Consider the following 25,297-nt stretch of genomic DNA (forward strand, 5'->3'; position numbering starts at 1 on the left):
AGCCAACTTATTCTAATCAGGCAACCAGCTTGATTTAATTTACACACACAATTGTACTGCAGACAACATTTTGGTAAAACCACTACATATCTCTGACCATTTCTTCATTACATTTAAACTACATTTTGCTACCTGTGTGCCACCAACCCCTATACCGGTTACTTTTAGACAAAACCCACGCTCCCTTTCTCCCTCCTGTTTTATACCTCTGTAGTATCTTCCTCTCTTCCCTCACCTACTCACTTTCATTTTATGCTCTACTTTAACCTCTTGATGACATTTGCCTTCTCTCCTCCAGGCCAACACAGCCTGACTCCTCTAACCCCTGATTATCTGATGTTCTTTGTGAGCATCGGGCCAAACTCAATGGCAAAATCAAAAGATCCCTTATACCTGAGTAGGTATCAGGCTTTGCTTTCTTCTTTTCTAGTAAAGTCCACACTGCCTAATCCTCATACTTCCACAACAAGATTAACAGTGCTCCAAACGTACACGTAATCTCTTCAAAACATTCAATTCTCTTCTCTGTACCCCTCCACCACCTCCTACCACTTCTGTAACTGCTGATGATTTCTCCATAATCTTCACAGACAAAACAAGAACTATCAGTAGCCAGTTCTCAGCTCCACACACACAGGACCTCCAACCAACCTCATCCACTGCTTATTACTCCCATCTTCTCCTTCTGTTCCCTCACTGAGGCAGAAGTATCTAAACTCCTCCTCTCCAGCCATCCTACAACATGTCTGCTAGACCCAATCCCCTAACATCTTCTCCAAGCAATCTCTCCCACACTCTTACCAGCACTCACACACATCATCAACACATCTCTCCTCACAGGCACCTTCCCCACTGCATTTAAGCAGGCTCGGGTAACCCCACTGCTCAAAAAACCTACATTAAACACTTCTCTTATAGAAAACTACAGACCTGTCTCTCTCCTTCCATTCATAGCGAAAACACTCAAACGAGTTGTTTTCAACCAGGTATTACTGTTTCTTTCACAGAACAACAAACTGGATGGATAGACTTTATTATCATAGACAATAAGGCAGAGAGACTCTGCAGAGAATCTCCTGAGTCTGTCTCCACTCTCTTTTATACGTTTTTTTCTGCATAATGCGTGTTCTATACATTTTCTACATCATTGTCCTTGTTTATTTTCTTTTGGCTGTGTCTCCATCTGTTTCCTGTAGCAGATAATAGGCTTCAATTTCTGTTACGTTTAAAGGAAGAGCCCTATCATGTCAAAACAGGACGTGCAGCTTTACCTTTAAACCATAAGTCTGCACATTCCATTCTTCTGCAGGCCTTTACTTACAGACAGACACATGATTATAATAGTAGAATAACTTGATACATAAATGGCTATATTACCCTTGATTAATTCTTATTTTGATTTAAAAAACTCTTCTACACTCAGGGACCAGTTCTTGGACCCCTCCTCTTCTCCACATACACTATATCACTGGGTCCCTTCACACAGGCACATGGCTGACGACACACAGCTCTATCTCTCTTTTCAACCAGTTGATCCAACGGTAGCTGCACAGATCTCAGGCTGCCAGGCACACATTTGGGCATAGATAAAAGATCATCACCTACAGCTCAACCTGGCAAAGACTAGCTTCTTGTCCATCTTTTTTGATTAGTTTCCGGGTTTGATGAAGGCCTGCCTTATTAAAAACTAAATGTGTTGTGATTGGTTAGCTGTCCCAGTGCGTTGTGATTGGCGAACAGCTTAAGGCTGTTCCACACTGAGCGCAAAGCGAAAACACGAGGTGAATCGCAGACCAACGTTGCTTCCACACTGAGCACGAAACGAATGTTCGCCTTCTGCTAATTCACGCCTGCACGCTAGGTGGTGCTGACCAACAATGCATTTTTCCTCAGATATATCTCATGAATAGATGTAACATTGTCAACTGCTCAATATACAGCATTATACTATGGGGCCGTTGAATGCTTGAATCTGATTGGCTGACGAACATTATAAGGTGTGCAATTATTTTCAGGGAAAATAAGTAGCTCTTGACTGCATTACATGACCATATCACTTCGCCAAATGATTTTAGTTATTTCAAAAGTCTTACAACAGCAAAATAACCAAAACCCACAAAGACTCTGGCCAAACAAATATAGTGATCATTATGATAAAAATGACAGATAATTTCCATGTTTTTGCCACAAAATTACGTTTTATTAAGTACAAAAAGCACATACTCTATCTCCCCTGCTCTCCCTCCCTGACACACGCAGACACAGACACAGTTTCAAACACATTAACATACGCGCTAATGCTGTTAGCTCTACTCTTATGATTTTATCCATACCATCAACTTAAAAACAACTTGACTTCTCACAAGCAAGGCAACAACGGCACTGTTTGTGAAGAAAAGTAACTTAAAGTTTCACTGCTAGTAACGTTAGAGATTTTAGCTGAACACTTTTGAGAGACGCACTTCACAGAGATAATTCACGTGCACTCTCTCTCTCTCTCATAATGTAGTTATTAACTGCATTATAGTCTGCTATCAACGGCTCAAGCCTCGTTACTAGGTCTAAATGACGTTTTGGAATTAACGAAGGCGTTGGATGAGATGTGGAAGAAATAATCCTACTCACAATAGCATTTTAAGAATAAAAACTGGACAAATACCTTGAAATATATAATCAATGTCTTGAGGCGTGGCAACTGTAGTATAAGCAGAATAATTGACTTCGGACCGTTGTCAATTCTTGACTTCGGACCGTTGTCAATTCTTGACTTCGGACCGTTGAATTATTAGAAAAATAATGCTCACCACCTCGGGTGTGCATTATTTTTCTAATAATCCAACGGCCCGTCGTCAATTATTCCTTACTTTAATATTGCTAAATACAGTTTGGTTCTATGCCAGAAACAAACTATCTATAATGATAACAAAAAAGGTCTCTATAGAAATGCATTTATTTAGATGCGGAAAAGCTACAGCAGCCAAATGAGCTTCAGTAGAACAACTGTGAACTGCGGTCTGATGAGATATTGTTAGACTATTTGTCAGTAAAACACAGTTCCATATCCCATCAGCCGTTTTACTATGCTCAGTGCACACTCAACAGTACGCAGATATGTGGCGCACGCTCTATATCACTTCATCATAAATAACCCGCACAAGAAACTTTGAGCATAGGCTACATACCTCGTTCTGTCGTCAGATAAGTCATGAAATCACCAAAAAAGCGATTAAAACTGCATGTACGCAGCACACAAGAAAGTCTCTAAAATGCATGTATTAAAATATATTCTGCAATTCGAGATTACCATATAAGGCACAATATGATATGTATTTTTTATATTTTTAATTTAATGCACAAATAAATGTGAGCACAGTGCCCTTATACTAGAAAATATGCGAAAATGAAAACATTTAAATGCATAAAATAACTCATTTTATATTCTGGCATTTATGACTGTTGACTTCGGCCTTTTTGAAATCTTTATACGCATGCCTCATCCAGGAGTATGCAATGTTGGAGAGCAAGCATTTGGGAGTTTCTAGAAGCTGAATAAACAATAAAGCTATAGTGAGCCCCTTTATTAAAATACCTGGAGTTGAGGAATAATAGAAAAATTGTCATATTCACCCAGTATTACTTGATCTAATTTACAAATATCTCAATTACAGTTTAGAAATGAATTGTACTCAGTTGTGTTTTAGGCACTAAAACAGTCCAGTACATTATAATCAAACATATTTTTATATTAATAATGAAGATTTGCCACCCCAGACTGGTTGCTGGCCCCACCCTGGCCACCCCTATGAAAAACATCCTGTCTCCGGCACTGTGTATTAAACATCATAAACATGTCTTTTTTGGCAAGAACCAGACATGGGTGTCATGTAGTGTAAATACATTTTTTTTAATGGGACATAATTTGTATTTAACGAGAGTACAATTTAATAATAACATCAGAAATGTATAATTATATAATGTTTCCTTTCCACGATTATTCAAACAGCGAATATATTATATATAGAGAGTGACATTATCACTAACATTGATCTATCGCGAGTTTAAGCACTCTCAAGATTCAAGTTATTCTTATAGTTTTTGTTTCAGCTGATTTTCTCAAAAAACAAAACAAAACTATCGTTATAATCACTAAAGCTGTATAAACTGTGAAATGAATCTCTTACTTTGTACATACATCTGCGCTTTGTTGTTTATGATGAGGGAATTCGCAAGAGTCCGGAATTAAGTGAGCGAACACGCACGCGCTCAACAAGACTGATGAGTTTCAACGAGTACTCATCTGAACGCTTCTGTTTTATGGCATTGCATTCCTAAACTCAACAGAATTGTGTGTGATTGGTTAAAATGTGCGACACTGTAAAAACGCCTAAAATAAAATATGGCGCAACATGATAAGATCTTAATTTAATGCCGCATTCGACACTGTCTATTCATATTCACTTTGTTAGCAACAGACGTAATAGATTATATTTGTTTGTGCAGGGGCATTATTTTGTCCAATTAAGTGGCATTTTTGCCCCAAGTCCCCATACGTGGCCAGCCTTACACATGCTCCGCCTATGACTGAGATGTCTTTGAGAGATTATAAATGCAGCGCTATTTGCTTGCATTCTGCCAAACCATGCACGCAGCAGCCGCTTGCTTTAGTTAAAAATAACAGTGTTCTGTGAATGTTGATGCTTTAATAACAAATTTTTATCCGGAGCGTGTATTCTGGGATTTCATAAATTTCATAGAGAAAAAGTAATGTAACTAGTAATGTAACTAATTACTTTTGAAATAAAGTAATCAGAACAGTAACGTGATTACTTTTAAAAAGAGTAATCAGTAATCAGTAATTTGATTACATTTTCAGAGTAACTTGCCCAAAACTGTTTATAATAATATAAATACCATGAGCTGTACACAAAGCACATAAAGAAAATACATCGTCATAATCATGTCTATTTGGTTTCAAATTTCATGTGTAGAAAAATGTTTTACTCAATTTTTTTTTGAATACGAAAGAGAGCTCTGAATCATATAACATACGCGCACATGGAAGAAAAAGGACAGTGCTCTCCAGATCACATAATTCAGTGGAGAATTAATATAAATTATATTAAGAACGTGTGAGAATAAATCTGTTCTCAGATACCAAAGATAACAAGAGCTTTGCATCCACTATCTTCTCTCTCTGGATACTCTTCTTCTGTGTTTGTTTACACTGGTTTTTAGAACAGCGCCACCACTCTTGCATTTTTGTACAACAGCAGCTGTCATGCTCAAATCTTATTGGACGGCCTGTATTTTCGCTTTGCGAAACTAAAAGATTCGTCGGGCTGAACGAAAAAAAAAACTTTTGCATTTTCGGTACGCGAATGTTTGCATCAGTGTGGAAGCATCCATAGGAATCCATTGTTTTATTCCAACGCGAAATCTGTTAAAAATCTATTAAAAAACAACTTTGTAGTCCAAATGAGCTGTTTAAATTTTTTTTAAATGAAATATCTCCCTTTGGAGTGGACTTTAAGATTTTGTAACTTTGTAGATATTTTTTATGCCGAAAATACACACTGACTAAAATTCAAAAGTGAAAAAGCATAATAGGATCCCTTTAAGGACTCAGCAGCTCGGACTGAAATGGGTAACTCATCACCATAATGAAATATCTTTATTGTGTATGTTTTTCATTGTAAAAGTTTAAGCAAGCAATGTTAATTCATTTTGGACAGAAGGGCTTTCCACACATTTATATACACTGTGGCTACAAATGGGTTATATATTAACATTATGGATTGGTCCAATTGATTTCCTTTGTAAGTGCCTTACTGTAGCCCAAATTTTATTTACTTTATTATTATTATTTTTAATTTTAGGCAGGATGATTGGCCACTCCATCCAACATGGTGGACCCTGTGTTACTAGAATACATCCTGCCATTTTGTATAGTTTTGGGGGTATCCCCAGAGGCCATGATGATTCAGACTGAAAACTTCTGTGACATTGATATTAACAACACCATCAGTTTAGTATGAACCAGAGGCCTCATTTATAAAACATGCGTATGCACAGATTTGATTGTAAAGTGTGCATATGCAAAAATCCATGGCAATGTTCATATTTATAAAAACGGTCTTTGATGTGAAAAAGAGCTTAGTGCCACGTCAGGGTCTGAGCAGACGTACGCACTTTTGTTTGCCCGAGTGCTGCAGGTTTTTGGAAATATAAGCCATTCGTGCCACTTGTAAAAGGTTTGGACATTATCAGGGGTTCTTGTATAAGTCAAAGACATTATTAGACATTGTTTACAAGGTGGAGATCTGAAACTGTTCATCTGCGCATTAATTCAAGATCATTTGCGATTCATAGATTTCACATCTGAAAGAGAGGCGTATGAGTGTTTTCTGTGCGTATGATCATTCTATGAATCACTTATACGCATATCTGAGAGATGATCGTAAGATCAATTTTAGGATGGTTTTTGCGCAAGATTATATAAAGGAATGAGGCCCTAGAATTACAAAGCACTTTTTAATGCAGATTCTATTTTCATACCTGAAGATTTCAATGTAAATTCACAGTACTTAAAGTAACAATGCTACCACAAAAATAATAAATTATGCATTACTATTTTCTCCCGGCTTGATGGAGACTCTAAACTGTCTGCAGAGGAGAAAGAGGCATTGGATTTAGCATAGTCACAGAAAGTAATTGCAGATATCAGCGGCTTCTCCCTCATGCTGTAAGCACTAATTAAATGCACTGATTTTTGACAATCCACTGTAAACATATGTTAATAGTACTTAAAACACCTGTTAAATTAATACATTCTTAACATTTCTAGAATTCAAGTACTAATGTTAATTATAGTATATTGCTGTGTTATAGATTAAAGTATTAAGGTCTCAATCTAAATCAAAGCAGTTTTTAAACTCAGAACTACAAAAACAAATTGAAATATTTACTTGTTCACTACTTCCCTCAGTTAGGAAAGAGGTTAGTTCATAGATATTTCTCACCAGTTCTGAACATGTGGAGATGCTCAAATTTCCCTGCTGCGTGTATTGATGTTTGCTTATAGGATTGGAGGGAGTTCCAGCAACAGGAGTTCCATCACAGTCAGAACTGAGTCCTTCCTTCATGAAGATGAGGATCTAGCAATGTTCTCAACAATCAACACCCAGCAAATCAATAATTATCAGTATTCTTGTGAAAAAAAAAAAAACTATGATGCATTTAAAAGCACCATTGAAATAGAAATGGGCAGTTCACACCAGGTTGGTTTGTAATAAATGTTATAGTTTTGTAGACATAAAATGTTTTGTTATATTTTCTGACAGAAAAATGCATTAGAAAAATAAAATAAAAAATCTGTGGAGTTTGGTGGCTGTTTTTGGTATAAATAAATAAATAAATAAAATCTCACAGGAACTTCAATTGTGTTCTATCAACTTCAAATTTGGAACATAACTTATTTATTTTAGTTTTAGCAATTTTGGTTTAAAAAGTATGTTAAAAAAATAGTACATTGCATATGTTTGAAAATGTGGTAGTGCTAAAAAGCTTTTACAGTGCGTTATTTATGGTGTCAATTCAGCTGTTTACTGATAGTGTCTGACTACTGGCCTTTTACATGTGATTGCAGATCCACAGATTTGTCTTTCTCATGCTAGGGAACAGGACTCTCTGGCCTCCAGACAGTTTTATGAAAAATACATTTTTATAATATAAATATCATACATTTCTTAATCAAATCAAAATTCTTAACCAAACCTAAAAGGGCAGATCCTTTGAGTGCAACTGATAATGCTTTAAAAGGGCCAGAAATTAAATACAAGTACCATGATGAAATAAGAGGGAACGAATATAAACATAAATATATATGTGTGTGTGTGTATCTGAATCTGATCAAACTTCCCTAGAAGACGATTTGGCAACCTGGGCTAGTATAATCTACTGATGAGAGTAAGTAGATATGTACTTGCAATGTAACTAATAGTCTATAGAGGGACCATCAAAATAAAGTGTTACCAACATTCTAATCTGAAGTATAAGAGGTTTTTAATTTTACATACCTTTATAGCAATGCACTAGGAAATTGAGAAACATTTGCTTAAGGGTGGACACAAGAATATGGAGGGATAATCAGAGACTCCGAACTTTTATGTATATAGAAAATACATGCAGCAATAGTCATCAGTGTATCATTGAAATTACTAAATATTTCATGATACACTAGAGTTTATGCAAACATTAACGAAGGAACTGTAAATCTGGACAGTTTTCAGTCTTGCAGTACAAGTGTAGTTATTAGAATGCAATATTACTGCAGTTTTTAAGACTGTCCACTTACTTCTCTGAAACTTGTATTCTCAGAGTGTCTGTCTAAACCTGACATCTAGTGGACATTTTGTTATCTGTGACTTTACAGACACACCCATGTTGTACACGGAAGCAGGAAATTCCTAAGTTCAGGGAAACCCTAACTCAAGTATAATTGAGCTGTTGTGTGTCTGTGCAGTACTCATGCAGTAAGATGGCAGAAGCCAGATTTTCTCAAGATGATTTCATGTGTCCAGTGTGTCTGGATCTCCTGAAGGATCCAGTGACCATTCCCTGTGGACACAGTTTCTGTATGGGATGTATAACAGACTGCTGGGATCAGCAGGATCAGATGAGAGTCTACAGCTGCCCTCAGTGCAGACAGATCTTCAATCCAACACCTGATTTAGCTAAAAATACCATGCTGGCTAAAGTGGTGGAGAAACTGAAGAAACCTCCTGGTCACTCTTATGCTGGACCTGGAGAAGTGCAGTGTGACGTTTGTGCTGGAAGAAAATACAAAGCCGTCAAGTCCTGTCTGGTGTGTCTGGAATCATACTGTCAAACTCATTTTGACCATCATGAGGAATTTCACTCATGTAAGCGCCACAAAGTGACCGATACCACTGGACAACTGCATGAGAAGATCTGCTGTCAACATGACAAGCTTCTGGAGTTGTTTTGTAAAACTGATCAACAGTTTATATGTGTGCTTTGTTTGAAGTATGAACATAAAAACCATGACACTACATCAGCTGCTGCGCAGAGGACAGAGAAACAGGTGAAAACATAAAACTGCACTACAGATCTTTTTAAAAGCTTTTGGATTGGATTTGATGAGAAATTTCAGGATTGCATCATTCATTCATGTTTACATCATGTGTATTCTGTTAATGATCACTAGATGGCAGTCTAAGGCCAATAAGCAGACACATTTCCAGTTTCACTGAACAAAGCATAACAAAACAAAAGACAATCAGATGAAATCAGCTTCGAATAAAAGATCTCATAATCCTCTGCTAAACAACTCCACAAACATCATTCCCATCTTCATATTTTACAAAGCAAGTTTGCTTTTATTTTTTCATACAAAAGTTCTGAATGAAAATTAACAGAAGTTTATCAGTGGGCAGTCTGCATGTGAGTATTGCATGTGTATTACATGTCTTACCCAAAGGGTTTATTTAATAAAAAGGATTTTGCTGTTTAACCACGTGAGCCCTAGATAAGATGCCCAACTTCTGAACTGTTTGACAGAATTAGATTTAAACAGGCCTAACCAGTGGTGATCTGACACAGGTGATCCAGTATTCTTTCCTGCACACAGTCTTCAAATGAACACTTATATCTCATCAGTTCATATAAATACAATTAAATTATTCCAGTGGCAGTGACTCAGTTTATTGAGAAGTGAGGTGGAATCATCTGGGATATAAACAAGAGCAGTAGACTTTTTCTTCAACTACCAATAAAAAAGAAAATCTTTATGTCAAAATAATATGAACATTATTATATATTGATGCAGCAGGCAATAGTTTGTTTTATATACATAAGTGACACTTGTATTATACACTGATGGGCCAACAGACGTCCAAATCCAAACCACTACAGCTCAATTTTGGATTCATATCAACTGTTTACATGATGATTTTGTGACGCTATTTTTATATGGAATTCATTGTTATTTATTTGTCCTCCAGAATCAGCTGAAGGAGACACAGAGAAGGTTCCAGCAGAGAATCCAACAGAGAGAGAATGATCTTCAGCAGCTGAGAGAGGCTGTGAAGTCTCATAAGGTGAGTCTAGAGAAGAAGAGAAGTTTGTCTCAGTCTCAGTTCAGACTCTCGTCTTTCAGTCCCATTGAAGCTCACTGTGTTATTGTGATGTGTGTTTAACAGCGCTCTGCACAGACAGCAGTGGAGGAGAGTGAGAGGATCTTTACTGAGCTCATTCGCTCCATTGAGAAAAGACGCTCTGAGGTGACACAGCGGATCAGAGATCAGGAAAAGGATGCAGAGAGTCGAGCTGAAGAACAACTGGAGCGACTGGAGCAGGAGATCAATGATCTGAGGAGGAGAGACGCTGAGCTGGAGCGGCTTTCCCAAACGCAGGATCACATTCATTTGCTTCAGGTAACAAATCTAGAAGAACAGGATCATAGTGGACTTGGGTAAGATCCTGCTGTCACAGGAGACTCACAGAGCAACATTCCATGAAAGTAGAACGAGTAGTTGACTGAAATGTTATTAGGAATGCAGCCAGTCAGCTGATGTCAGCTGTTATGTTAGACTCTCATATGATCATCAACTTTTTAAGAAGAAATGGCATTTACAAATGGATTTCAGCCCTGGTCAAAGAGAGGACTGATTATCAAATCAGTCAAGTTTTCTGAAAAAATATCAACTCTAGCTTAATTTACCTATTAATAGCAGACACATATTATCTATTAATATACTACAACTATAACTGCAGGAGCGGTCGTGGTTAGAGAGTCAGATTTAAACTAACAATAGAATGACATGTCTATACTAAGTGAAAATTCATTCTAAATGTAGTTATTTCATGCTTTCATATAGCACAAACTTAGTATACTACAAATTAAATTGTAAAATACTATACTTATAACAAATGCATTTGGGGAAAGATGAAATATACTTTACATATTCATCTTTAAGAAAGTACACTGGTTAGGTTCTTAATTCCATCTTCAACATTTGAACATTTTAAAGTGATTTTCACACATACATACCCATATAAACTACCAGGATGAAACATTTGAAAGAGGACGCCACTTCATAACCCCAATGACATGTCCAAGCTCAATCAGCCCAACAACTAGTGTTGATAAGGGATGAATGAAGCAACTCATCTTATGATCCTGTAGCTGTTTGAAGGCCATATAATGTATGTCAGTGGGGATTGTTTGTATTGTGTTGTCATGTCATTTAAGGAAACATGCCGCTGTATGAGTTCTCACCTAAGACTATGGCACAAGAGACAATATCACACTCTGTGTATTTTTATTTGTTTGTTCCATCACCCCTTAAAGGGATACTCCACCCCAAAATGAATATTTTGTCATTAATCACTTTACCCCCATGTCGTTGCAAACCCATAAAAGCTTTGTTCGTCCTCGGAACACAATTTCAAATATTTTAAATGAAAACCGAGAGGCTTGTGACTGTCCCATTGACTGCCAAGTAAATTACACTGTCAAAGTCCAGAAAAGTATGAAAGACATCGTCAGAATAGTCTGTCTGCCATCAGTAGTTCAGTATGAATGCTATGAAGCGACAAGAATATTTTTGTACACAAAGAAAATAAAAATATCAACTTTATTTAATAATTAGTCTCCTCTGTTTCTCTCTGCATCACTGTAGTGCTATTTTGGAGAATATGCACAGGGCGCAAACTACACTTACTATTCTGTTTCAGCCGCACCACAAGGATGCGCTGTTTTTGTTCAAATCCAAGTGTAAATACATGTAGAAAACGTATCGCGGCTGACAGAATAGTCTGTGTCTAGGGGATATTCTACAAAATGGTGCTACAGTGATAATATAAATATGCTAACTGTCCGGTGCGTGATGTCTGTACATGCTCTTGCGTCGTTTACGCAAGTACCGGAAGTGATCTGTCGATATGCGCGATAGATCGCTTGCGTAAGCTATGCCAGAGCACGTACAGATGTCAAGCACCGGATGCTGTGCATGCGTTGGACATAGTGGTGTATTAGAGGTAAAAAATGATATAAATACTTTGTTTCTCACACAAACTGATTGTTTCCTGTCTTAGAATATCAATGTATTGTCATGAGCAGCAGGGTTTCATTTGGATTTGTCTGTGCATGTTTTTTTAATTCTCAAAAGTTGTGTGCCCATTGACTTGCATTATATGACTGCTACAAAAAAATCTTCGTTTGTGTTCTAATGTAGAAACAACGTCACGTACATCTTGTATGCCCTGAGGATAAGCAGATAAACATCAAAATTTCATTTTTGGGTGAACTATCCCTTTAAAGCCTACCCTTGAATACCCGTATATTTCTGTAATCTATCTATGAGTATATCATGATCTATTGTGTCGAACGCAGCACTAAGATCAAGTAAAACTAGCAATGAAATGCAGCCTTGGTCTGAAGCAATTCATTTGCCATTTTAACAAGTGCAGTTTCTGTGCTATGATGGGGCCTGAAGCCTGACTGAAATTCTTCATAGAGATAATTATTTTGCAAGAAGAAGCACAACTGAGCAGACAAATTTTTTTCTAAAATTTTAGACATAAACGGAAGATTTAAAATGGGTCTGTAATTTGCCAGTTCAGTATGATCTAGTTGTGGTTTCTTAATAAGCAACTCAATAACCAACATATTGAATACATTATCTAAAAAACTGAAGATAATGATGAGTTAATAATATTGAGAAGCGGTTTTTCTGCTACAGGTAACAACTCTTTCAGTAATTTAGTGGGTACAGTATCTAATAGGCATGATGTTGATTTAGATGCAATGATAGGTTTATTTAGCTCTTCCTGTCTTATAGTTGTAAAGCACAGCAGTTATTCTTTAGTTGTGATAATGAAGCTACATTACAAGACGCAGTAGAATCTACATTTGTTTTTGTATTTGTGATGCTATCTGTTTTATCAGTGAAGAAATTCATAAAGTCAGTACTATTAACATGTGAGGGAATATTTAGTTCAGCTGACATCTGTTTCTTTGTTGATCTAGCCACTGTGCTAAATAAAAACTTTGGATTGTATTGGTTATTTTCTATGAGTTTGCAGATATGTTCGGTCGTGGCAGCTTTTAAAGCCTGTCTATAATTGGACCTACTGTTTTTCCATTCAATTCTAAAAACTTCCAAGTTAGTTTTTCTGAGAGAATGGGCATTACTGTTGTACCATGGTGCAGTACGTTTTTCTCTAACCTTTTTTTTTATTTGAGGGGGCCAACCGTTTCTAATGTATTAGAGAAGATAGTGCCCATATTGCTAGTCACTTCATCTAGTTCATGTTCATTCACCAGCAAGACCGCGGTTTCTGCACTCAAGATAGGAGCATCTTTCTACAGAGGTGAACTGAATGCCGCTGAACTTGGGAGGGCACAGGGTGAATTGAATCGTGTAGCCGAGTCTGATGGTTCTCATGAGCCAGTGAGATGGTCTGGGGAGCGCTAACCAGGCCCCTAGAAACCTGCAGTGGGGCAGTAAAGTGGAGCACAGAAACCCTACCCGGAAGGCCGCCTCGTCCACCACCATCCTCGCCCTCTTGAGACCCGGAGAAAAAGGAAAGTGCTCTTTTTTGAGGTTTTTGGTTTCTGGTGAATGAACATGAACATGAACTAGATGAAGAACAGAACAAGACGAAAACAAAAGATTCTCTACCCGGCCCTCCTCCAGGGGAAGGAGTGGTGCGATCACCATCTCCTGAAGAGCCGTTTGCTCGGGCGCTTTACTGGCCTGGCTGGGGCAGAGGATGGCTGCTCTGCCTTTCTGCCGCCAGCTCCATGCTGTGGCCGGTGCGAAGGCTGCTGTTGTGAAGGCGGAAGAACTGCGGCCGGCAGAAGCAGCCTGTCTAGCAGCTCTGTAAGCCTTGAGATCCCAATTGCATCAGTCACAGCTGACGTAACGTTGAACATGACTGACTGATAGGGAACATCATCACTTTGAGGTACAACACCTATGTCAGTAAAATCAATTCCATGTGATATAATAAAATCGAATGTATTATTAAAACGATGAGTGGGCTTGGTGACATTTTGCTTAACTCCAAAGGAGATTATTAAGTCTGAAACTTAAGTCCTAACGCATCATTTGTATTATCAACGTGAATGTTGAAGTCTCCAACAATTAGCACTTTATTAGAATTCACCAATAGGTCTGAGAGGAAATCTGCAAATTCTTTAAGGAAATCTGTACATGGCCCTAGCGGTCTATACACAGCAGCCAGAGTAAGAGAAAAGAGAGACTTGTAAGAGGGGGCTGTATCCTGTTTTACATTTTACACTGAGTAACATTGAGGATATTACTGTGTATTGCTGCAATGCAGCTCGAACGTGTCCTCACCTGCACTCAAAGGTAGACACAAATCTGCCATTAAAACAAGTAACAGAAAGTAATACAATGGTAATGTGTTTGAATATATGTAAACAGTGTAAGCAAGATTAGCGGTAACCACGCCAGCGATGCTAATGGGCTATAAGCTAGTAGCAGACTCAGGAAATCAAAATAAAACTATTGAAAACGAGGTGCTCTGATTGTTTTTGTTGTAGAATACGATAGGGGATATATTCACACATTATAGAAACAAAAATGTTGGTGTATTAATTGATTTTAATATTAAAAAATTGACAATTTAGGATTAACTTGACAGTGTTCCAACTCAAAACATGCGGCAGCAACAAACAGGATGTCACCTGGTTCTGTAAATTTCAGATGATTGCTACAGTTATTTGTAACTCAAAATATGCAAGAAAGACATACTATCCCTGAATGCTGAACTGCGTAGCTTATTATCCTCAGAGCTCATTCTACATCACTGTATGATTTTGTTTGTATATTCTGTCACACTATCTACCTCAGTGTTTCTCAACCCTGGTCCTGGGTGCTCCCCAACACTGCACATTTTGAATGTCTCCCTTATCTGGCACACCCATTTCAGGTCCTGGAGTTTCTTCTAACTATCTCATGAGTTGAGTCAGTTGTGTTTGATTAGGGAGACACACAAAATGTGCAGTGATGGGGGACACCCAGGACCAGGGTTAAGAAACACTGATCTACCTGATGCTGCTATAATCCACTGTCGCTTCAAGGATTAATTCACCGCCCCCAAAAAAAGAAAAATTATCATAATTTACTTACTTATGTAATGTATCAATTAGCTCAAAAGGGAATTGTATATAAATAATTACAATTAATTATATCATTATCATCATTATTATTTATATCAGCTGCCAATAGTAACTGAAGCAGAGTTAAATTGCCATTAACTAATCTGTTCGTCCAGTGAACACTCAGTGTAAGTTCATATCAACTCTAAGAAAGGATATTTTTGTGGTGACAGAAAATACTTTCCTATAGTATTAATGCATTAGAGCATGTAGCAAGGGTCAAAAGGGACATTAATTTGCAAGGCAGAATCAGAAACTTTTGCAAGAGAGTTTTATTAACTAAACACTAACACAAACTAGTCTAACAAACAAACAAACATACAATCACTCATGGGAAAGGGCAAATGAGACTTGATGGATGAAACCATCAGGAAAACCAGAGAGTTCAAGAGTCATTCCATCAGCAGAAAAACGTAATCAGCGTAAAACCATCAGCACCATTTATAATGGGGTCTATGAGCTTATACTAAACCTCTGTTTTGTTTAGTTAAGTGAACGAAACTTGCATTGCCTTGGTCATTGACAAGTGTCCGGATGTAGTCTCTGATGAAAATCTTAATGGTTTTAAGGTTTTGGACTTGCGATCACGTTCTTCCGGGTTGAAGAGTGATAATTTCCAAAGATGTCCTGAAAACAAAAGCCCAAAAAAACAAGGCAGGTAGGTCACTGAAGTGTGATCTTTTGAATCCTGTGATGATCACACCCCTCGGGGGTCAAAGAGCCAATGGTTACTTGCTCTTCTGGAGGGAAAGTTTATGACTCTTTAGCCCCTTTCACACTGCGATTCCGGAAAATACACGGGTAATGTGTCCCAGAAATTGTTCCCGGGTCACTAGATTTTGCCCCTTTCACACTGCCAGTGATTTCCCGGCAATGTGCGTGCGTTCACACACAACCCATAAAGGTCCCGAAAAGACACGTGACATCAGGATGTGACGTCTAATGCACGAGTCGAAAACGCTAGGCACGTTAACTTTCCCTTAAACTGGTGAACGATCTCAGCTTCAGCACGGATAGTACTTGATCTCTGCTTCATTATAATTTGCACCTATTTTTTCGTCGCGAATGTTGATCTGACACACCAGGTAAAAGAGTCGCACGATAATGTGTGTCATCACTACGACACGGCATTGGTTCTGGCTTTTGTTCACACAGAGCTCATTCCGGGACTGAACCCGGCAATGTTACTAGGTCCCCAACCCAGAATCGATCACGGAATCAATTCCGGGATTTGTTTGCGTTCACACAGAAGGTGATCCAGCAATGTTTTGGCAATTTTCCGGGTCGAACGTGCAGTGTGAAAGGGGCTTTTGTCTCCAAGCATGACAATTTGCATATGTAACTGGATCTGATGTTAATATTCAAACTAGTAAAGATTCTTAGAACACTAATATGTTGCATAGGCATCAACATATAATATGCACTCTCAATTAAAATAGCTGAAGATGAATTGCTAGAGACTAAACATGGTATAAATGAGGTGATATTAACTAGTGATCTATCATAAGCATGCATAAAACAGTATACAATACACAAGACAATATACAAGAATAGTAACAATATACACAATTACCTGAGGATATGTGATAGTAAGGTCAAAGAAAAAAAAAAGAATTATTGCAAGAAGTCATTTCCTATAGCAGTATATGTCTGTTTTAGAGAGAATTGAGTGGGGAGGAAGATTCTCTATACATACTATTAGGTCATAAAGTTTATCTGATTTGGCTGAGGGTTCTGGTTGCCATGGTACCCAGGGGCCTGGAGTCAATCGTAGACATCTTGGCACCAAGTATGTTTATTGGGTGAGGGGTCTGTGATTATTTGTTAATCTAATGAATAATTGATTTGTTAAATCTAGTGAACAATTGTGTCTGATTGGTCCAAATGCTACAGTAATTACCATTTTTATTTCTGTTTCCTGTAGAGCTTTCAGTGTCTCTCAACACCTCCTGAATCTACAGAAGTACCCAACAATATCTTCAGTTCTCTCTTCTCTTTTGATAGCATGAGAGAATCTGTCCGTGAGCTGAGAGACAAACTGGGGGATTTCTGGAAAAAAGAGCTCAGTAACATCTCTGACAGAGGTAAAGCCCTGAAGATTATTAAGATCTGCTCCTCAAAAATGAGTTCTCCCCTTGGGACATGATGATAATAATACTGTTAATATCTTTTGATTTCCACAGTTACATTCACCAACATGGTTCCCAGGACCAGCAACGACTTCCTACAATGTAAGTCACTAAGAAAAAAGCTGAAAGCTTTTAAATACACTAGCCTATAAATACACTACATTAGTGATGAGACCAAAGGATGTAGTTGTTGTGAGAACAGCATTGACAGCAGCAATGGTTGTCCCCTCCACCATGTGTTTAAAGTTTATGACCCACCCAACTCGGATACTCTGGTATCAAAATTATTTCCAAGTAGTAAATACGACTTGAGACGCCGTTCACGTACAATTTTCTGATTAGAAAACTCATATTTACGATAATTTCGTGAAGGCAGCATGAGACATTACTGATACATTGAACAGAAACCATGAAGAGTGCAAATACATTATAAAACAGATCAAACAGATTCATAATTTGTGATTTTGATGCATTTTATCTCCAACAGATTCCCATCAGCTCACTCTGGATCCAAATACAGCACATAAACGGCTTTATCTGTCTAACAGGAACAGAGTGATTACTAATACTTTCACAGAGCAGCTGTATCCTGATCATCCAGAAAGATTTGATTATTGGCTTCAAGTGTTGTGTAGAGAGAGTGTGTGTGGACGCAGTTACTGGGAGATTGAGTGGAGTGGGTTGTATGGTGTGTATATATCAGTGTCATATAAGAGCATCAGCAGAAAGGGAGGGGATTATAACAGTTGGTTTGGACATAATGATCAGTCCTGGAGTCTATTCTGCTGTCCATTCAGATTTTCATTCATCCACAATAAGATAGAGACTGACCTCCCTGTAGTGTCCAGTCGTAGAATAGGAGTGTATGTGGATCACGGCGCAGGAACTCTGTCCTTCTACAGCGTCTCTGACACAATGAGACTCATCCACACCGTCCAGACCACATTTACTCAGCCGCTCTATCCTGGGTTTTGGGTTTATTATGACTCAACATCAGTGAAACTGTGTTGATGAATCAGAATAGATTCATAAGAAATTCTACCCATAATGCTTTGAGCTGCATGATAAATCAGTGACAGTGAGATGATGATATCAAGTCAATACAAATATGTATTTGTATGCTCCATAAAGTTTCAAAGCAGGTTTACATAAAATAATGATGGTTATGTATACAATATCTTGTACTTTTTAACCTTTTTAACGCATAACTGCCAAATTCAAATTTACATCCTGGAATATGTAGATTGAAACGTCTTCCAATTGTTGTTTAATAAATGAAACGCTACTCACTGCATTAAGGTTAAAAAATGTTTCCAAATATATGCCAGAAACATATTAACCACTGCAATAATGCGAAGCTGTCCTACCTCTTACCATTGTTATTATTAATTTAAATGCATTCATGCCACCTCTGAGCCTCATTAAACAGTCTGTAAATAATGCCACTTTTGTGTTCTTCTGTACCACCTCTGGTGTGCAATGATAAATTTTGTTGATACTGATTTCCTGATTGTATTCATTATTTTAAATGGATGTATTATTGTTATATTTTACATTTTGAAAAATTAAAATATAAGTTTATGAACTTGGCATAAAAGATGCCTTTTAATAAAGTTTTAATGAAGGAAAAAAATGCCTTTACCAAGAAAAAAATAAATCTCCTGCAATCACAAAGTCAAACATTGCCTTGTATTGGTAAGGTTAATTTCTGTCATTTGGATTATTAATCGCAAGATGCTCCTAAACTAGCACTACACTAAGTAAAGAAGAAGAAGAAGAACATACAGACATTTCATATTTAGTTATGATTCATATATTAGGATATACACTCACCTAAAGGATTATTAGGAACACCTGTTCAATTTCTCATTAATGCAATTATCTAATCAACCAATCACATGGCAGTTGCTTCAATGCATTTAGGGGTGTGGTCCTGGTCAAGACAATCTCCTGAACTCCAAACTGAATGTCAGAATGGGAAAGAAAGGTGATTTAAGCAATTTTGAGTGTGGCATGGTTGTTGGTGCCAGACGGGCCGGTCTGAGTATTTCATTCTCGTTACAACCGAGGTATGCAGCAAAGCATTTGTGAAGCCACAACACGCACAACCTTGAGGCGGATGGGCTACAACAGCAGAAGACCCCACCGGGTACAACTCATCTCCACTACAAATAGGAAAAAGAGGCTACAATTTGCACAAGCTCACCAAAATTAGACAGTTGAAGACTGGAAAAATGTTGCCTGGTCCGATGAGTCTCGATTTCTGTTGAGACATTCAGATGGTAGAGTCAGAATTTGGCGTAAACAGAATGAGAACATGGATCCATCATGCCTTGTTACCACTGTGCAGGCTGGTGGTGGTGGTGTAATGGTGTGGGGGGATGTTTTCTTGGCATACTTTAGGCCCCTAAGTGCCAATTGGGCATTGTTTAAATGCCACGGCCTACCTTAGCATTGTTTCTGACCATGTCCATCCCTTTACGACCACCATGTACCCATCCTCTGATGGCTACTTCCAGCAGGATAATGCACCATATCACAAAACTCAAATCATTTCAAATTGGTTTCTTGAACATGACAATGAGTTCACTGTACTAAAATGGCCCCCACAGTCACCAGATCTCAACCCAATAGAGCATCTTTTGGGATGTGGTGGAACCAGATCTTAATGCCCTGGATGTGCATCCCACAAATCTCCATCAACTGCAAGATGCTATCCTATCAATATGGGCCAACATTTCTAAAGAATGCTTTCACCACCTTGTTGAATCAATGCCACGTAGAATTAAGGCAGTTCTGAAGGCGAAAGGGGGTCAAACACAGTATTAGTATGGTGTTCCTAATAATCCTTTAGGTGAGTGTACATTTTTCACTGTGCTCCTAAATTTCCTAAAAACAAATGCAAGCGTAGAGCCCTGTATATTTAATAGATCAGTGGTAGGCAGTGTCGGTCCTGGAGTGCCGCTGTCCTGTAGAGTTTAGTTCCAACTCTAATCAAACACCTGAGCAAGCTAATTAAGGCCTTCAGGATTACTAAGGCTACAGGCAGGTGAGGTTTTTTTCAGGGTTGGAGCTAAACATCGACTCTCCTCTAATATATATATATACACTCACCAAAAGGATTATTAGGAACACCATACTAATACTGTGTTTGACCCCCTTTCGCCTTCAGAACTGCCTTAATTCTACATGGCATTGATTCAACAAGGTGCTGAACTGGACAATGAAACGGTTTGCGCCTTTCTAAATTTTAAAATATGACCATTAGTATCATCTCTCTGTGAGTGAGGCAGCTGACTGAGCTGCTGCTCGGTCAGTCCTGAATTATTTAATATTTGCCTGTTGATTTTTTTTTTTTTTTTAATTTGAGCGAATTTGAGTCGTGACATGTCAATGGAGAACAAAAACTGTAATGTGAACACAAGAAGGGTGAGACGTGTTCCAGCAAACATACTGGCAAAATGAGGTAAGAAAATCGCTGTCTTTATTATCTTTAATAGTAAAGTATAACATTACCAGAGTCTCAAAGATAACATACTCTGCTCTGTCCTGCTCAAATACAACAGATAAGAGATATTATTATTCTCCAAAAACAAAAACTTTATTCATACAAACTTATTTCAGTCAACACACTCTATTACTACAAAGTAAGTGCAAAATACTGCATCCCAGCACACATGACACGATGATGCACTGTGTCTCTCAGTATCTGGTTGACATGAATGTACATTGAATTGTGGTATAACTTTTGTGTCCGTGTTTAAAACAAGATGTTCATGCATTGAGTAGTTGGTGCCCAGATGTAATCAATGGCAGGCATGGCGTAGGCTACTGGTGTGTTCACTGCGCAGACACATTGGGATGACTGAGAGCAAACGTGAGAGGTCAAGCACCTACAGCAGAGTGTGGCCAAGCAAAAAATAAAAAAATCTCCAAAAAATCGCTAGTTTTATTTAAATATAGCTAAAATAGCTCCTTCTTGCAAAAATAAAAAAAAATAGTCGCAGCTACAATGAGAAAGCAGCTAAATTTGGTGACAAAATCCCCAAATTGGCAACACTGTTCTCAAAGTGTCAGGCTCCCTCTAGTGTTACGCAGAGGAATCATTAAATTAAATATAAATTAATGTTAATACATTTTAATTTAATCTTTGAGCAAAGGTTTTTTTTTTTTAAGTACAGTTATGTAACTTTTGTTATAACACATTTTAATTTCAACTTAATTTAAGTTTTTCATTTACCTGTATGTAAGCACAGTGCAGTGTTAATGTTCAGACTGTTTATTTACAGTGTTAAAGTGGCTGACAACAATAAATATTCTTATTAGGAATAAAACTGCCTCATTTCTGAACTGTAGCTGAATAGCTAGGCCTACTACGCTGCTGAAATTTAATGTTGGTCATTATGGTGGTACTTAGAAAGCCACATATTTTCTGAAGTGGTACTTGGTATAAAAAGTTTGAGAACCACTGGTTTAAAGAAATAGTATAAAATGAAATCCTGCTTTTTAAGAACTTTTCAGTAAACCATTTCTTCTTTCCCCTTGAAGAGTCATCAAGGATCCAGCGTATTATTGGCACATTGGTAAGAAATTGTTCATCTGCTACATTGCACTGTCACTTCTGGTAGAGATTCACTGACCTTTTGTGATAGGTTGTGATTTTACTTAGTTTAATAAAAATGTACTTAATTAGATTTTACTTGTTTTACTAAATACTCTGTATAGCTAGGGTTCTGATTAAAACAGTGTAACTGGGGGCTCTGAAAACACTGCTTGTGAATAATTTGTTAATAATGTAAACTTTCATCTGAATACATGAAATAAGTGTTTAATGAAAAGTGTTGTGCACTTTGTTTCTAACCCCACTGTTATTGAACTGTAAAGTGAAAATATTGTGTGATTTGTTTTGCATTCAGTTTTCAGTTAAAATATTTCACAATATAAAAGTTGATACTTTATGAGGATTTATTTTTGGTGTTTTTTGTTTTTTGTTTTTGTTTATACAGGACAGTACAGAAAGCGCACAAGTAGGAGAAACTGGAGGGGACAGCGTCAGAAAGGACCTAGAGCTGGGACACTTTCAAGGATCACCTGAAGCACAACCACACTATATGCACAAGGCTGTTGGTTCTAACATTTTAGGGTCCCCTTCAGTAGAAATCACATTCTGCGTTTCCCACGGTAAAAAAAAATCCGCTGGGCCCTTGGAATCGTCCTAACCTTCCCTACCCTTACGGCGCCCCTGGTTGCAGGTTCCATTCTCTAAATGTTCAAGACATTTCAACGTTGAAATGCCGACTGGGTATGTACATTTCTGTGTAAGATTGAAAATAATTGACAGAGATATTTAGAAAAATTCATGGTAAACATGAAAGCAAGATTGAAACCAAGCTGTTTTACTGTAAACATTTGTGGTTGTAAATACAGTATTTCCACACAGAGCACAATGCAAAAGCAAATTGACTTGCAGACAAACAGTGCTTTCACACTGAGAGCAAAACAATTGCTTGCCTTCTGCTAATTCACGTGCCTGCACGCTATGGCGCTGACCAGCAGTGTAAATTAAGATAAACAAAGTTTGGCTCTACACCAGAAACAGAAACTATCTACAATGCTTACAAGAACAGGCTACCTCCTAAAATATAATTAGAAGTACAATTAGCATCAAGCTACACTTGAAAGCTACACTTGAAAATGTATTTGCTTACCCACTTTAAACCACACTGTAAAAAATGAATCATGGACCTTTTCATTATTTTTTATATATACTTTTATATAATTTTCATAAAAAAATTTAATGTGATAAAAATAGTGAGTATATTTCATTAAAGAAATTGTGATTCAGTATTGTATAGAAAATATTGAGAACTGTTTTACTAATAAAACCAGGAGATGTGTTTTCCTCATTTTCTTTTTAAAAAGGAAACTTAAGTAGATTTGAGGCTTGAATTGAGGAACTGATTAAAAAAAAAAAAAAAAAAGGAAATGTGGCTACCTATTTATTTTAAGAGAATTAGCTAAGCTAAATTTTGCGGTTTTATTTTAGAGGTGATTGTTAGTTCCCAGCATGCTTTACATATGGCTGGATATAGAGAGTAAAATTTGAAATTAAATGCTATTTTAAGTTTTTGAGTGAAGGGAAACATCTATTAATGTTTAATGTTCAGTTATGTTTGACATTTGAAAGCGTTTCTGTTACATTGAAGTTTCCATTGTGCAGTGCAATCATTACCACTGTGCAGAAGAGTTGCGCTTATGGTTTTGGATACTACTCCTATAAGGCATTAAACCTTATTCAATAAGCAGTAGCTTTGCTAGTGCAGTACGTACTTTGTATTTCTCAAGTATTTCCCAACTTGAGCTGTTTGGTTGCATTCAGTCTTTCAAATTAGAAGGTGATATAGAAAATAAAGTGTGGAAAAAGAGCTCGTCGGTATTCGAGGGTTTTATTTCTCTAAACCTTCAGATTAAGCCCTGAAAACACCCAATAGGTAGGCATGGAAGCGTTACACTCATTTAACAGAAAGTTCAGTCTGCAGATTTTTTCTTGTAGTACATGAGTCCAGCAGCTGCTGTGATGATTCCCAGCACCAGACCAGATGCTTCAATAGAGATTTTATCCCAGTCAGACTCAGAGATGGAGGGATCTGTTTAGTGCACACAATTTTATTACCGTCCATAACATTTAAAAGTGTGTAATGTCAGTTCAGTTTTCTTGCATATCTTATTGAATTTAACTTAAGACTGGCAGAAATTATTAATAAAATTAGACACTTTTACCCCAGTCAATAATCATTGGTTTATTGAAGCTACCATGCTCCACCATACAGGAGATCTTCTCTCCAGATTTGGGTGTATATTCAAGGTGGGAGTGGATCTGGTAGTACCAGTCCCCATTAGCCAACTCCTCGATGGACACCGCATCAGTGGTCATCACTTTACCGTCTCTCAGCCAGGAAACTTTGATCTGTTTAGGGTAGAAGTCGTATGCACTGCACACCAATGAGCTGCTGCCAACCTGTTTCACTGGCCTAAGCTTGATCTTGGGTTGCACTGAACAAATAAGAGTAGATTATTATGTAGGTTAATTCATCTCAGTACTACTCATACTACTGTACATGACAATCTTATAACATCCATAACATACATTTTAGAAATAAGTTAGAAAGAAAACGAAGAATTAAGGTAATACAGGTCCTTCTCAAAAAATTAGCATATTGTGAAAAAGTTCATTATTTTCCATAATGTAATGATAAAAATTAAACTTTCATATATTTTAGATTCATTGCACACCAACTGAAATATTTCAGGTCTTTTATTGTTTTAATACTGATGATTTTGGCATACAGCTCATGAAAACCCAAAATTCCTATCTCAAAAAATTAGCATATCATGAAAAGGTTCTCTAAACGAGAGTTTTACATCATCAATGTTACACGCGGGGCTAAAATGTTGGAAAAGTATAGTGCCGTATTTAAGAATTGTGTAAGCAGCACTACACAGCCACGTGAAAACAGCACTGCAACCGGTGTTTATCATAGCAAACGCAACATATCAGATGAATTACGAGAGCGCTGGAGATTATGCAGATAGAAGAAATCTCTAGCATTAATTCTGATCTTTAACTTTTGTCACAGGACAGTGCGCCAAATCTTCTGACACTGCTAGAATTTTTTTGGAGGTAAAACTTGATCAGTCATTAATCAGCTGTTGGTGAACATGTCAAACCGGCGATCAGAGATTACAGATTTTAGCCTAGAATTATAGGAATTGGGGAAGTTGTGGCCTAATGGTTAGAGAGTCGGACTCGTAATCCAAAGGTTGTGAGTTCGAGTCTTAGGTCCGGCAGGAATTGTAGGTGGGGGGAGTGAATGTACAGCGCTCTCTCTCCACCCTCAATACCACGACTGAGGTGTCCTTGAGCAAGGCACTGAACCCCCAACTGCTCCCCGGGTGC

The 25,297-nt window shown here is 37.6% G+C and overlaps 2 protein-coding genes across 2 annotated transcripts; one reads left to right on the forward strand and one right to left on the reverse strand.

Moving 5' to 3' along the window:
* The first annotated feature begins 8,462 nt into the window (after positions 1-8,462).
* LOC109084773 (tripartite motif-containing protein 16-like) lies at positions 8,463-18,842 on the forward strand. Its single transcript, XM_019099436.2, has 6 exons — positions 8,463-9,103; positions 10,023-10,118; positions 10,221-10,454; positions 17,136-17,295; positions 17,395-17,442; positions 17,828-18,842. The coding sequence occupies exons 1-6, from the start codon at positions 8,537-8,539 to the stop codon at positions 18,349-18,351; spliced, it is 1,629 nt and encodes a 542-aa protein (XP_018954981.2). The 5' UTR covers positions 8,463-8,536; the 3' UTR covers positions 18,352-18,842.
* Positions 18,843-23,733: 4,891 nt separating this feature from the next.
* LOC109084772 (beta-2-microglobulin-like) lies at positions 23,734-24,479 on the reverse strand. The gene is made up of 2 exons (XM_042722492.1): positions 24,121-24,479; positions 23,734-23,987 (listed from the first exon to the last, which is right to left on the reverse strand). The coding sequence occupies exons 1-2, from the start codon at positions 24,272-24,274 to the stop codon at positions 23,869-23,871; spliced, it is 273 nt and encodes a 90-aa protein (XP_042578426.1). The 5' UTR covers positions 24,275-24,479; the 3' UTR covers positions 23,734-23,868.
* Positions 24,480-25,297: the final 818 nt, after the last annotated feature.

This window comes from Cyprinus carpio, chromosome B4 (genome assembly GCF_018340385.1).
Source record: "Cyprinus carpio isolate SPL01 chromosome B4, ASM1834038v1, whole genome shotgun sequence".
Classification (NCBI taxonomy): Eukaryota; Metazoa; Chordata; class Actinopteri; order Cypriniformes; family Cyprinidae; genus Cyprinus; species Cyprinus carpio.